At 39.7% G+C, this 15,658-nt stretch overlaps 1 protein-coding gene across 1 annotated transcript in view; it reads right to left on the minus strand.

The window, feature by feature from the left end:
* Window positions 1–15,658, minus strand: part of LOC140227548 (echinoderm microtubule-associated protein-like 6) — a 47,083-nt gene that overhangs the window by 20,404 nt on the left and 11,021 nt on the right. The window contains exons 4-16 of the mRNA XM_072307958.1: window positions 15,083–15,340; window positions 14,523–14,658; window positions 12,957–13,158; window positions 8,591–8,728; window positions 7,469–7,725; window positions 6,978–7,190; window positions 5,725–5,898; window positions 4,928–5,144; window positions 3,899–4,085; window positions 3,108–3,213; window positions 2,313–2,507; window positions 1,523–1,725; window positions 651–890 (exon numbers count right to left, since the gene is read on the minus strand). Of these exons, the coding sequence (XP_072164059.1) occupies window positions 651–890; window positions 1,523–1,725; window positions 2,313–2,507; window positions 3,108–3,213; window positions 3,899–4,085; window positions 4,928–5,144; window positions 5,725–5,898; window positions 6,978–7,190; window positions 7,469–7,725; window positions 8,591–8,728; window positions 12,957–13,158; window positions 14,523–14,658; window positions 15,083–15,340 (2,526 nt within the window). The remainder of the gene's footprint in view (window positions 1–650; window positions 891–1,522; window positions 1,726–2,312; window positions 2,508–3,107; window positions 3,214–3,898; window positions 4,086–4,927; window positions 5,145–5,724; window positions 5,899–6,977; window positions 7,191–7,468; window positions 7,726–8,590; window positions 8,729–12,956; window positions 13,159–14,522; window positions 14,659–15,082; window positions 15,341–15,658) is intronic.

The raw sequence follows: 15,658 nt of genomic DNA on the forward strand, positions 1-15,658 counted from the left end.
GTGTTTATCAGGCAGAGGAGAAATGTCTGTGTGCAGTGAGACACACATGCAAGCTGTTTGTTTACATTTTACTTTGCAGAGACAAAGGGACCATACTATTATCAAATGAATATTTCATAATGACTTGAGGATTGTTCAGTCATCTCTAAAAAATAGTCATCCTACACATATTAGGACATGGCAGCAAAAGGCTGTAAAGACTTTTCCCTTTCAACTTCATGATAACGTCTGTCATGATTATGATCAGAATATAAGCTCTCTCTCTCATGCAATAGTAGTTTTGAGACTTTCAATACCATAAATTTACCATCTGAGCCCAGAGCAGGGGTTTCCTTGGAGGTAAGATGCTTTTCAGAAAAAAATAAACTGTGGCCGTAGATCAGAAAAAAATACATAAAATCAGATAGCTTGTAGGCAAGATACATTCATATTGTACATCTTCAAATATAATATCCTGGAGGCTCTCAAAATTTTGTGATAAACTGTTACAAATATGTTTCCACTTCTAAAATTACACTACACAAAAATTTCTAGCCAGGTTGACATGCCCTGAAGCATTACGGATAGAGTATTTCTCATACAAAATGCTAGGAATTTACGCATCAAACATCATCAACACCTGAGCAATGTGTTGTGACATCTTTCCTGACCTGAGTAAGTAGTTTGATTGGCCCACTCTTTTCAATCTCCAGAATCTCGCTATTCTTGGTGCCGGCCAGTATGTGGCCATGGCCAAGAACCACAGAGCGGATAGCCGGCATGTCGGAGGTCAGAGTACCATACGAGTCATGCGAGAGGCTGGATTTCTTGACGGCGTACGTCTTGAGGCAGCGCTCAAATGCCTCATCCCAGAGAGCAATCATGCCATCCTTTCCTCCAGTGACAAAGCCCTGCATCACACAGACAGATTCGAGGTGTTCAAAATCTTCGCACACACATGTCAGTTAACGGGTTAGCTTTGAACACACTGCTAACCATGAACACTCCACATACTCTTCCTGCTGATAATAAAGCCACTCTCTCACCAGCTTTTACAGGCTTCTTACTATTAAATCTGGCATGCACAGATTATAACAGGATTCCCCTAGTTTCACAATTATTGAGAGAATTTGCCTAGAGATTGGCAGTGTAATTATGATATAATTTTTTTTTTAACTACACAAATAAGGAATGCATAAGATTTATCATGTTGTGTTATTTTTTTCCCTCAGCAAAAAATAAATAGGGCAGACTCATCGTCATAACCATGAAGCGGTAAGCTTTTAATTAGAGTGTAAGTTGCACAGCTTGTTAGATTACATGAAGACAGAGGGCTAAGAACACCTTGGATCTATGAGCAATGAAACTGCCTATCTAACAGCCTTCGTGCACCTACAGAATGGATAACTGCGATTGATTACTAGAGGAATTTACCAGCAAAACACTGAAATCAGAATCTATGAAATCAGAATTCACTCTGAAATACTCAAAATGTTGAGGTGGAGGTGCAAACATAAATCCCAATACTTCAAACACTACTCACCTTATCTAGTGAATGCATGGCAAAGCAAGGTCCTTCATGTGCCTTCACCATCTTGACAAGAGTGGTGCCTTGCCACTGGTAGATGTTGCCGTTTGCACCCCCCGAATATGTCATCTCCGGAGAACGTCCATAGCAGACGCACATCATAGTGTCGGGTTTGCCGACATTGCCAAACGTGCCACGTTTTTGGGTGAATCCTCCACCTGTTAGGTAGAAAGATTAGATAGTTACATTTGAATCCATATATCAATGGGTTGCACTTTGGATACAGGCTAGCATTAAACATGCATGTAACACAACACAACTTACAAAGATATGGTTGGTTTTTGTATTAAGTTTTTTCTTTGCGTGTAAATAATTGTTCTTTTTCTTGTTTCTTCTTCTTCTAGGAAACATTGCTTGATCATGATCTAGTACATCTCGCTCCATTATCTGCAGTATTTCTTCTATGTGAAGGAGCACACATATACACAAATCGTTACATTATGTCCACTTATGAAGAACTTTTTATGCCACAGATGTAATGTAAGAAATGAAATATACAATTACGTATAGCTTTGCTTCATCTAATCTTACAACATCTGCATTTCAACCTTGATTTCTATGCTTCAATTACAATTTGATTGATCACATCCACGAATATCAAGAAGGAAAAGTAGTCATTACTTGAGGTAAATTTAAATTTGAATTGCATAGCTCATTTTGTGCAAAGTGCTAATTTGAAAATGTCTATAATGATGCATCCATAATATCACATGCGATATCTATCACACTGGAACAGCTTCCCCACCTGCAAGGGTCCAGAACTTGATGTGTTTCATCCCGACAGTGACCAGCTTGTCGGTGTTGTGGGCACTCCACTTGATGACGAAAATCTTGTCCTTGTGGCCCCGGGTGGTAGCCAGTTTCTCGCCCCTCTTCCAGTCCCATACCACGATGCTGTGGTTGTCGTCCAGTCCAACGCTGGCCAGCTTCTTGCCATCAACTACAAGGGATCACATGGACACACACACACACACACACACACACACAACAAACAAACACAGAGTTGTATGATGTATTTGTAAGGTTGTACATTGCACAAGGCATTTCAAAATCTACAACCAGCACTTAACATGTTCAGGTATGATCTAGTGCGATCTAATCCACTGTCTGAATTGTAATTTCTCACAGAAAGATCAAATGAATTAAACACGAGATGATCGTATCTCTTTAAACGTACAAGCACCACTTTTGCGGAAGGGCTTCAAACAAATTGAACAATTTGTGTATATCTCATACTCATATAATTAATTTCTTATCTCAGTTACTCATAAACTTCTTTTTCATTTCTTATCATTTAAGGGGGGCAGAGAGAGTTGACAGCATATCTGGCATATGCCTTCGCACATGACTCCACTCCCCCTAGTTGTTGACTTACAATGTAATAACGCTTGCACACAAACTTTTGGACTCATAAAATGAACATCATCGTACACATGGAGTAACGTGAGTGAAAAGTCAAAGGGACACAATGACACTTGCAAGCAAACACATGTTCAAATTGGCAAATAATTACACATAAGTTGCACAAAATGAGACATACCTGAAAAGTCTAAGGCACAGACACCTCGCTTGTGCTGTCCCTTTAAAAGAGCAAGGGGCTTTAGCGTCTCACAGTCCCACACATAGATTGATGGATCTCTGCCAACCTGATGGGGTTGAGAAGAAGAGTGAAAGTATTCAAATGTTACACAACAAACTTCGTCACCACAAAGTGCACACATGAACCTATACTGCAACAGACACTTGTCAAAATATCATGTTGGATTTATTTGCAACTCTGGTTTTGAAATCAAGTCAGAGAGAGAGAGGGGAAAAAAAAGTTCTACTGAAATCTGCAACTGAAATTGGAAGGCATTTACAGGTACATACACACATTCAAGACATCTATTGCTAGGATAGGCAGAACTTTTTCATATATGATGTGCGCAATTATTTGTATTTTAACATATATAGTTTACACTCCTTTTGCAGTTTTTCCACTTCCTTTGCTTGCTCTAGTAGTCATTTTCATTCTAAACTTTTCTCCACTTACAATCTCTGTGATACTTTCTGCAAATTTTCGCGCATTTCTCACAACCAGAAACTTGCACAAAAATAAAGCACACAAATATTTTTGCTTGCCGTATGTTCCAGTAGTTGATGTCTTGATTCTGCGGAATTAAAAGCATGTGAAACTCTCTTGCCCAGCCGAGCGTGAAAAATAAGTCTCGCAAAAATATCTACTTTTACAGTACCTGCATAATCAAGGAGACGGCTTGTAATAAACATATGGGTAGTTTCCCAAAGTGCGCACATGGGGCTAACATCTTGCCTGTCAGGCCATTCACTCACCTGGCCTGTGGCGACATAGTCCTTCAGCGGATGAATACATAGACACAGGATATCGTCAGTATGGCCGAGAAAGAAACGCTGCGAGTGGGTGTCCCTGTTGTAGACGACTCCAGCAGCTGCCACGTGAAAGACGACCTCCCCAGTCTGGGTGTAGAACAGATTGTTGCGACAGTCATAGCCACGGTACCTGAACATAGTAGAGAAAGTGACATCTTGCTCTGAATATGCATGACGTGGGTGATACTAGTCCAACAAGCTCATATGTTATCAAGTGATCAGAGATGCAGGTTGCACACAGAAGTGCAATCCACATGCAACAGTCCAGGGCCCAGTTTTATCAAAAGATAAAATCGATTTTAAATTTCCTTACCACACAGGCTGGCATAGACTTACAGTTGAAATCAACTATATATAATCAATTCTAACTCTTCATAAAACAGGGTCCAGGAAGTCACAACAACAGCAAGAGGTAAGTAAAACCATCACCATCATCATCAAAATGCTCACAGAAAGCTTTCTCACTATGGCCGGTGAGGGGCATTAGGATGTGGTGTTCTGATATCTTTGACTTTCAGATCTGCATTGTTCCCTATATAGTAAGCCTTATAGTGTATGCACTGTCCTGATATATCTATTGCTGAGATGGATGTTCCAATGGCTGTGAAGTTTGGGATTTTCCTAAAATTCACAATTAAAATCATACACACACAAACACACAGGAAATATTTCATCATAATATACAAGATTCTGACACCAACGGTGTGAAGAAAATGGCCACTAAGAGCCATGATCCTCATGAGAATAATCAATTGTTTTTCTCTTTTTTTTGGGGGGGGGGGTGGCTCTTAAAGATGTTGTGACTTCTATATGTTAGTCCTTCTTCATATATTATTTCAAGACTTACACAATACGATGAATAGACATGACTGGATAAGTGACAGTAGAAGGAAAAAAACAAGAGTCACATTAAAACCAGCATGTCATCCTTCTCTTCCTGAGTCAACACAGAAATGGAAGATAATTACTCACCCGTGAACAAACTCTAGTTTGATTCCCTCACTTGGACCATTCAGCCTCTTCTCCCCCGTAGAATTCTTGGTCTTGCTCTGTCGCTTGAGTTGGCCCAGGTCCTCCTTGTACACAGTCCTATCGTAATCGATCTCCTTCTCCTTTTCGATGTCGGAGTCCAAGTCACCAACGTCAGACATGTCTGAATCGCTTTCTTCACTATTGGAGTCCAGGTAACCTGCAGAAAGTATTGGCGCATGTTTGTGATGTAAACATACCATTTTCAACGAGTATCAAAGGCAGCAGGTTACAGATGAATACAGCTTTAGTCAGTTCTTCCCCTATTAGAGAACTCACGATCCTGTTGCGCTGAGATCAAACATAAGTCTCTGAATACTCGATGCTGATTGGCTGACACCTAACTTAAGTTTGATTTTCTGACTTGCGTTTGACCGCATCTTTTTATGGAATAGGGCGCAAGTTTTGCAAAATGTCCACTAGAAAAAAGACCATTATAATTAGATTTTCCTTTTCTTTTTTTTAAATTGAGTTCTCAATGGAGGGCAGGAGGATCTCTCCTAAATGGACAAAACTTTTGCAAACATCTGATCTATTTTCAGATATTTACTCTTTCAAGGAAATTCATCCTCTTGGCTGAGCACAATGCAACTAACCTCAATAAAACTTGTTCAACTCCACGCACAAAAGCATAACTATCTAAGCAGTTCAAGCGTAGTTCTCAATTCAAGTGTATTACTGCTATAAGTAAGACCCTATCCTACTTGAAGAATATTCTTCTGGTGCTATGTATTTCATACCTGAATCATGACCGGTGACGGAGTCATCCTCGGCACCGACTCCCTCTGGGTTGAATCTCCAGAGGAAGACAGCATGGTCGCCTCCTCCCACTGATACAACATAGCGCCTGTCCTGGGTGAATCGCACATTAGTCACATGTGCAGAATGTCCAACATACTTCCTGAACTTTGCCCCTGGAATACAATATGGGGGGGGGGGGGGAGCAAGAGAGGTGATGGATGGAGAGAATATATAAGCAAAGTTGGGTGAGATACCTGACCTTCTGAACATTTGAAATAAAAGTACATTATTTCTTCCTCAACTTCTGGTATTACCAAGATCTCTATTTTGCAACCAGTGACATGATATCCACCAAAGGTTATTTGGCACTTATCCCTACAGGTTGGTTGAAATTGTTCGTAACACAACTTGAAGCCAAAACATAGTTCCCAGAAGGGCTAAATATTCCTCTTCCACCATTGAGAATTTGCTTGCAACACATCGAAAGGGTCTAACAAGAAACTTGTCTGGCTGATGCCACTAAAAATGAGTTTTTGGGAGTATTTTGAAATCAAAAGTGTAAAATATTTTCAATCATATGCATATGACTTTTAATCCTGAAGCACCCTCCCCATTCAGTAGTGGTTAGGAAGAATGTGATGTGACGATCGATTGCGCTCTAGCAGTCACATTATCCAGAGGGTGAATGTGATTCACTCTAGCGTAGAAGATCGGTGCATACTGCTGTGGCCCACTTTGTTGATTATCCATAAGTGATCACAAAAAATTATGTAGCAACCATGATGAGGTAAGCTCTGAAACTGCAGTACTTCCAGCAAATTTTTTGAGTAATATTTTGCATTTTTTACTGATACCCAACTAAGATTGTGTTGTTAGAGCATGATTTCACTAATGCAAATACAATACAATATAACACAAAACAATTGCTGTTTGATACACTCTTCCATGATGCACAGAGCGCTCTCTAAATTACAGCATATATGTGTATATTTTAGAGCTAAAATTTACAGTTCTGCAGGCAAATGGGAAATTTGTTTTCCATTTATGAATTTTAGTGAGCAGCAGTGATAATTAGGAGAGGTGGTTAGAAATAGGTACATTGGAAACTGTTGCAGGGAGCAAACCAATATCACCTGCACATATTGGTTGGTAAAGCAAGAAGAATACTGCCATATTCGTAACTGGTTCTTACAATAAAGAAGAAATACTCTCATTGTCATTAAAAAAAATATATATAAATAATAATTTTTACCCCTTTTCAGTGTTGGGAACCTGAAGAGCTTCACCAGTCCGGAGTCATCCCCGGTCACCATCACCTCTCCAGCAAAGTTGGCATCCACTGCATTGATGTCGTTTGTGTCAGAGTACTTGGGCCAGATCCCATTCGCTTCATGTCCGAGAACACTCGTCCAGGTGGCCCAATGAATCTTTTTGATTTCGTCACGATTCGTAACATGTTTTCCCGCTGTACGTAGAAGGCAATCAAACGGAGGTGACAAAAACTAAAGAATCTATAGACCAAACAGATGCATTAAAATGTGATTTCAGTATACTCACAAAACCTTTATAGGGATTATGTCAAAGCAATAGATATACTTGGTGATTTGTGACTTTAATGACTATCATAAATAAAGTGTTCAAGCCCAGAAGAGGAATTAAAAAATTATATCTTCTAGCAATTCATGAGCCAAGATTCACATAAAGCACAAAGTCTCTGGGATCCCAATCAATGCTGTGTCCCACCTGGCATCTTGTACATAAGTCTCTCGGCTGCTCCGCTGTTGGTCTGCAGGTACTGGCTATCCTGCGACCAGTCCAGATGTGTGATGAAGCTGCTGCTACCTGAGCACTGCCCGACCTTCTTGTACCGCTGCTCCACTGCGTAGATGTCGACAAAGTTGTCGTTGGAGCCAACGGCCAAGAAGTGACCATCGGGTGAATACTTCATCTCGTGCAGCACTTCCTTGCGGTCTTTGATGTGAATGATTTCTGAAAGATCTCTGCAACAGCAAAGGACAACACATTACTGCTATCTACCATCAGCATGCGATACCTTACAAATAGTGAGTGGTCACATGTGTGACAGTACAAGATTTCACATTCAGTGCAAAATGAGGTGCTCTACTTAAGGAGGCAAAGCTTCGTTTTAAAAGAGTGCCTCATCTTTCCACCACTGAATAGACTGCCTCACCTTTCACCGATATCATAAATTTGTTCCATTGTATGTGTAAAGACCATACGCTGTTCTTTTTACACAACACCTTGGACATAAATGAATGTGGTCAACCATGATTCTCAAATATAATACAAGAAACGGAAACCATTTGTCATGAAAGGTGAATGGTTGTACAGTTGAATTGTGGCAATTATGCAAAAGCAATTGGTTGAAATTTGTGACAGTAAATGAGTGATTGACTATGTGCTTGTATTAAACTGATTTGGTGCACTTAGCAGAAGTATGTATATCTTGATGTCAGAGCAGTGCTATTGTGCAAAACTATGTGTTGACTATGAGCCTATCATTAGAGTATATGTAAATGGGTGCTGTCAGTGCAATATCTAAAACTGGTCAACAAAAAGATTAGTGTGCAATGGTGCTTTTATAACCTCATGTCAAGTGATGAGCAGTCGACCAATCGGACAGCTAGAATCTTTTTTCATGTTATATAAATGGTGTCAATTTACCCCGAGGTTGCAACTAAGAATCAGAATTTTAATTACAATTTGTCATCATTTATCTCCTTCCTTGTCAACTTCAACGTTAAGCTTTACGTGTCTATTCTAAGTCAGGGTATTACACAAGCTGAAAACTGGTTGCATATGTCCTTTGAATGAAGGTACAGGAAAGAGAGATATGAGGCTTACTTTGTTTTGAGTACTGTGAAGGATCCGTCCGACATTCCGGCGGCCAGCTGACTGCCATCATGGCTGAAAGCCACTGAGCGAACGTTCTGCTCCATCTCTGTCTTTGCAAGCAGCACCTTTTCCTCACTGCTCCATATCCTGCAGGATGATTTCCACAAGCAAACTAATCACACTGCTCAATCATGTTGCAGCTGTATGTAATATACTGTCAGATTGTGCATTTCTTATGAACATTAATTGTGAATGCCTTGAGCACCCATGAGCGGATATGCTGCGCATTAAAATTTCTATATCATTATTAGCACTCATAATATAACTCTACTCTATTCTTAAACTCACAGAGACTTCAACACATGTCACTGCACACACACACACACACACACACACATATGCATACATACACACTCATGTTTTTGAGAATTCACAAAGATAATAGTAAGCATGTTGTTAAACTTTATATAAGGGTAGCACATAAATCTCATGTTAAAAATTAAAAAATAAAATGTGTTCCTTAGTAAACTTCTATGTTGACTTGAATACATTTTGTCCAAAGCAGTGTAGAAAAATATAGATATACACGTAAACTGAGCAAAAGCTGCAAACATATACACTTTACCATGAATGACTGACTCAGGGCTGCACACTAACCCATTTTTTCTGCCGGTCCAACCTGTCTCTGTCGGACCGGTAAATGCCCCGTTTTAACATTATTTACCGGTCTGAACAGAAAATTTACCGGTCAACAACGACAACCTAAAAAATAAACTTATTTTCTTGTTTTTAATGGACGTACCCCCCCCCCCTTACCCATGTACATTTTACAGATTAACATTTTTTTTTTTAAACTTGCATTATCTATTGCACAAGAAATATAAAAAAAGATAGGAAAAACTAGAATGTTTGTTTGTGAATTACAGTGTAAAATGATAATGAACAAAATTAGATTGTATCAAATGCGTTTGTGACTTTTTCTAAACATCGGCGCACGAACTTGCTGCGTAACCTGCTCTAGGTGGTCAGTTGGATTGCGACGATTTAATGAATTATTTTAGCTGTGAAATTTTCTGATGTACGCGCTCCAAGGAGTTCTTTATTTTTCTCCCGATAATCTATTCGCATTTGTGCATGCGTTCTTGAAAGGCACACGACATGCAGGGCCGAATTTGCAATCCTTTTTGCGCCCATTTCCACCTCAAATATTAGCGGGATTGTGACGATTTCATAAATTACTTCAGGTGTAATCTTTTATGATAACGCGCCAAAATGGGTTGAAAATATGTCCTTCATTTTTTCCCGATAAACTCTTCGAATTTCGTAAGTGCGTTCTTAAAAAGATGCACCACATGGCCGAATTCATGATACTTTTTGCGCCTATTTCCAATAGCGGGATTGTGACGATTTCATAAATTACTTCGGCTGTAATATTTTCTGATGCAAGCGCCAAAAGAGGTTGAAAATGTGTCCTTTATTTTTTCCCGATAAACTCTTCGAATTTCGTAAGTGCGTTCTTTAAAAAATGCACCACATGGCCGAATTCATGATACTTTTTGCGCCTATTTCTACCTCAAATAATCAGCGGAATTGTGGCGATTTCATGAATTACTTCGGATGTAACTTTTTGTGATGCATGCACCGGCTAGAATGGTTGAAAATGCGATCTTTATTTTTCTCCCCATAATCTCTTCGCATTCCGTATGCGTTCTTGAAAGGTATACGACACGGCGGAATTCACGATCCTTTTTGCGCCTATTTCTACCTCAAATATCAGCGGGATTGCAGTGATTTTATGAATAACTTCGGCTGTAATCTTTTATGATAACGCGCCAAAATGGGTTGAAAATGTGTCCTTTATTTTTCCCGGATAAACTCTTTGCATTTCGTATATGCGTTCTTAAAAGATATACGACACGGCCAAAAATCATGATTCTTTTTGCACCTATTGTTTCCTCAAACTTCAACGGGATTGCGATGATTTCATGAATTATTATTTGGCTGTAATCTTTATGATGCACGGGCCAAAAGGGGTTGAAAATGTGTCCTCTTTTTTCTCCCAATAATCTCTTCGCATTTCGTACTTGCGTATACGACACGGCCGAATTCACGATCCTTTTATCGCCTATTTCTACATTGAATATCAACCGAATTGTGGCAATTTCATGAATTACTTCAGATGTAATCTTTTGTGATGCGCGCACCAACTAGAATGGTTGAAAATGCGTTCTTTACTTTTCTCCCCATAATCTCTTCGCATTCCGTACATGCGTTCTTGAAATGTATACGACACGGCCGAATTCACGATCCTTTTTGCGCCTATTTCTACCTCAAATATCAGCGGGATTGCGATGATTACATATATAACTTCGGATGCAATCTTTTATGATACACGCGCCAAAATGGGTTGAAAATGTGTCCTTTATTTTTCCCCGATAAACTCTTCGCATTTCGTAAATGCGTTCTTAAAAGATACACGACACGGCCAAAAATCATGATTCTTTTGCGCCTATCGTTTCCTCAAACTTCAACGGGATCGCGATGATTTTATGAATTATTATTCGGCTCTAATCTTTATGATGCACGGGCCAAAAGGGGTTGAAAATGTGTCCTGTATTTTTCACCTAATAATTACTTCGCATTGCGTACATGCCTATACGTCACGACCGAATTCACGATCCTTTTAGCGCCTATTTCTGCATCAAATATCAGCGGGATTGCGATATGTCATTAATTATTTCGGCTGTTATCTTTTGTGATACATTCACCAGAAGGGTTGAAAATACGTTCTTTATTTTTCTCCCGATAATTTCTTCGCATTTGTGCATGCGTTTTCAAAATTATACATTGCATGCAGGGCCGAATTCGATATTCTTTTTGCGCCTATTATTGTTTACTCAAATTCAAACGGGATTGCCAAATTTTCATGAATTACTATTCGGCTGTAATCTATATGATGCAATCGCCAAAAGGGGTGAAAATGTGTCCTTTATTTTTCTCCCGCTAATCTTTTCCCATTTCGTACATGCGTTCTTAAAAGGTATACGACACGGCCGAATTCACGATCCTTTTTGCGCCTATTTCTACCTGCAAATATCAGCGGGATTGTGGCGATTTCATGAATTACTTCGGATGTAATCTTTTGGAATGCACGCACCAGAAGGGTAAAAATGTGTTTTTTATTTTTCTCCCGACAATCTTGTCGCATTTGTGCATGCGTTTTTGATGAACAACACGGCATGCGGGACTGAATTCAAGATCCTTTTTGCGCCTATTATTTCCTCAAATTTCAACGGGATTGCGTTGATTTCATGAATTGTTATTCGGCTGTAATCTTTTATGATGCACTCACCAAACTGTTTTCTTTATTTTTTTTTTCTCCTCTATAATCTCTTCGCATTTCGTACATCATAAGCTTTTGAAAGATACGACGCGGCCGGTCGAATTCATGATCCTTTTTTGAGACGATTTCTACCTCAAATATGTAAGCGGGACTGCCATGATTTCATGATTTTTTTTTCTCCCTAGTATTATCTCTTCACATTTTGTGCATGCGTTCTTAAAAAGTTCACGGAAGGGCCGATTTCGTGATCCTTTTTTGCGCCTATCTTCATTATGAGACCATTCTGACAGAATGAAAATATTCATTTGTGAAATGACTGTGTAAAATGAAAATAAAGCAATCAGATCCATTTACTGTATCGCTGAATATCGAAAGTGTTTTTACTTTTTCTAAGAATCGACACTAGTATATTAGTTCTAACATAACTGCCACGCTGCAGCGAAGCCGGGATTGGATCGATCTTGCGTTAAAAATCATGAGTAAAATGACCCAGAAATGCGTGCGTTTCTATCAATGCTTCTTGTCTGGCATGACCGCCGATCGCAAGCAATCGAAAAGCAGTTACACTGTACATGCTTTGCATGTATTGCATTGCATGCAGTGCGTGAGCAGCGCCAAATGCGCAAGCTAGCGCGACTCCGATAACTGGTCGACTGCTAGTGCTCAAAACTAATCCCGTTTACTGTACAAATTGCACCGGCAGACATAAACGAAAACTTGCGTAAAACTTGTTGAACAGTGCGATATCTTGCATTCTGTTTCTCCCTGATCGGGGCTGCTCTTTTTCTTTCTACTGACCCCACCAATGTTTTTTTTTTTCTTTTCTTTTCTTTCTTTCTTTTTTTACTGGTCATGTCGGACTGGTAAGTTGTGGATTTCCTGAAAAGTTACCGGTCCAACAGTGACTTTTACCGGTCTTTGACCGTCGGACCGGCGCCAGTGTGCAGCCCTGCTGACTGCTGTGCTGACTGGTCGAACTCATACATAGTTCACTATTTCAGAGTCAGGGGAGTGGTTAGCTCCATGACGTACCTGACACTCTGATCATCACTGCCGGTAGCAAACATTGGTTTCTTGGGGTGGACAGCGAGTGACCAGAGCTCGCCTTCTGCATGGCCCTGGACCAGAACCTTGGGCCTGTCCCTCTCCCGAATGAATAGCTCCAGGATTTCACTGTCCTGTGTACCAACCAGGATGTGTTCTGCACGCCAATTCACACTCCTAATTGAAAGACCTGAACAAACAACAATAATTTTATGGACATCAGCATGATAAAAACCCAGTGCACGAAGAGAAAAAGATAAAATGGTTACATGACAAATGTACAGTAGATTTTGATTTTCCTCTTATTCGTAACTATAAAAAGGGCAGAATATCTATCATAAAATCCACAATTCTTATGAAGTCAACAACTTTGTAGGACTCTTGGTTTTTAATCACCAGATAAAAAGGTCCTTCAAGTGTTTTTATTCCATTTGACTGCAATTCTAACACTAGACAAGAACACATAAAGAATCCCATATGAGAATATATAATATCTCTGTCATAACACAAGACTATTGTGGTGTTATTTGCGGATACACACACTGCACACATAAACTGAAATCATGTATCACAAATGGCTATATAAATGAGAATTATCTATAAAACGAACAGAAGTGGTCAAGTACAGATATGCAATATGTACAATCCACCCACACCTTTTAGCTTGGAGAGGACGTGAAGATGTCTCTTTACAGAGTTAATGATTGCAAAACAATTTGTTCCTTTGAGCATGTATACACACGATGAATAATGTTTACCCTCCAATTCAAGTCACTGCCGGTACAAAGTCAACTACAGTAAATTTGTTCAGACATTGTGCATCCCACGCCAACGATTAAAGGGTACCACTGGGCAACGACTTTGCTTCTGCTTCTTGACAGATACATCACCCATAAGCATGGATATTTCACAACTATTTTCATCTTTAAAATTCCTACTGACCCCACATAAGGACACAATTTTTGCAATCTTTTGCTAAGTTGATGCTCTGCAACAATGCATCACTCAATGGCATCGTTGTAACATAGAGCAATACATTACTGGCTCCTGCACGTACCCAGTTGCAACTACCGCTCACACATGCATGATTGCATAGCTAGTACCTACCTACTGCACATGCATATGGGTGCATGTGGGCGATACTTTGCTATCATCAATACAGAGGACATTGGGCAATGCACATACGCATATCATTAAAATGAACAAATATACAAGAGTAATCTATATCCCTAAAGAATTTCATAAATCCAATTATTTCTAATTTTTCTCTTCACATAGATAGCCATGCCATAGATATCCCATTGGCGTATGTTTTTAAAGTGAAACCAGATGAAAAAAGTCTTCCTTCGTTCAGCTTTCCCCTTTAATAACAACCGCACTCGCAAATCACCATGTGCAAAAGACCTCAGATCATGAAGTCTGTAACTGACTATAGCTCAACATCACCTCACTTCAAGTATGTAATCCATCTAATGTATCTAGTAACTACATCTATCTTCTTTCCCTGACTAGTAGGAGAACAGATACTAGCAACAGGATGTCATTGGTGCAAACCTGGGTATCCCTGGTTGGTTTTGTGCAAGTCAATCTTTGTGATGTGTCGGAAGTCCGTGTCCCACAAGCATATACATCCATCTTTTCCTCCAGTGGCAAAACCCTGGTCAGCAGCATCCATGGTGAAGATGCTTCCCTGTAGGAAATCCAGAATTACAGCATTCAATTTTACACTTACTTTTCTCACTCATGCATGAGCATTGAAACAGTTATATGAAGCATATTCTACACAATCTGAACAGTTTAAACTTGGGTATGGCAATACATTCTGCGAAAATGTGATGTAAGGAATTAACAATCATTACTGTATTCTGAACTTTGTTAAATAACAACATTCTGCAAGCAATGTGTATCAATAAGTTTTATTATGAGCTAACCTTTATGACAACATTTTGTATTTACACATCACCCTATACAATGTATCATGAAGGAGACGTTAGAATCAATTAAGATGGAGAAAGATATCTTGGCATAAATGTTAATAGTGTGAACAACCAGTTGTCAGTAATCTCCTGTTTTACAAGAAATAATCAGAAAAGAAACACTCCATGTTCCCTCACCCTATGGGCATCCTGAATAACTCGCTGCAGATTGACCCCGCTCCATACATAGATGTCGCCGCTGAGCGTTCCAGTGTACGTGATGTCGTCCGCCGAGCCAAAACCCAGGCAGAGCATGGTCTGGATCTCCCCAACCTTGCCAAAGATCCCCTTCTTGGCAGTCAATGCATTCCCACACAGCGTCCAGAACTTGATGTGCTTCATGCCACAGCTGACCAGTGCACCTTCTTTGTGCGGGCTGAACTGGCAATCAAATATCTGCACTCCGACAAAATCATACAGTATCAAAAGAAAATAAAAGACACATATGCACATAACTTCATAGGCATGCAAAGAGTAAGCAGCATCACAGGGCTTTTGACACAAGACACTTCAAGACAAAATACTTCCCAGGTCTGAAACAGCAACACAAACTAGTAGGCTAAGAATATTCCATACTTCAGACTTTACTGTTGGAGGTAGCTCTGTGTGAATAAGACAAGACTGTGATACTGTATTCCACATCCTCTTACCCCCTCCCTCTCTTATAATTAATCTCAAGAAGAATTCCAGATGCATTGATGAAAGCACCTTGTG

Source organism: Diadema setosum, chromosome 1 (genome assembly GCF_964275005.1).
Source record: "Diadema setosum chromosome 1, eeDiaSeto1, whole genome shotgun sequence".
Classification (NCBI taxonomy): domain Eukaryota; kingdom Metazoa; phylum Echinodermata; class Echinoidea; order Diadematoida; family Diadematidae; genus Diadema; species Diadema setosum.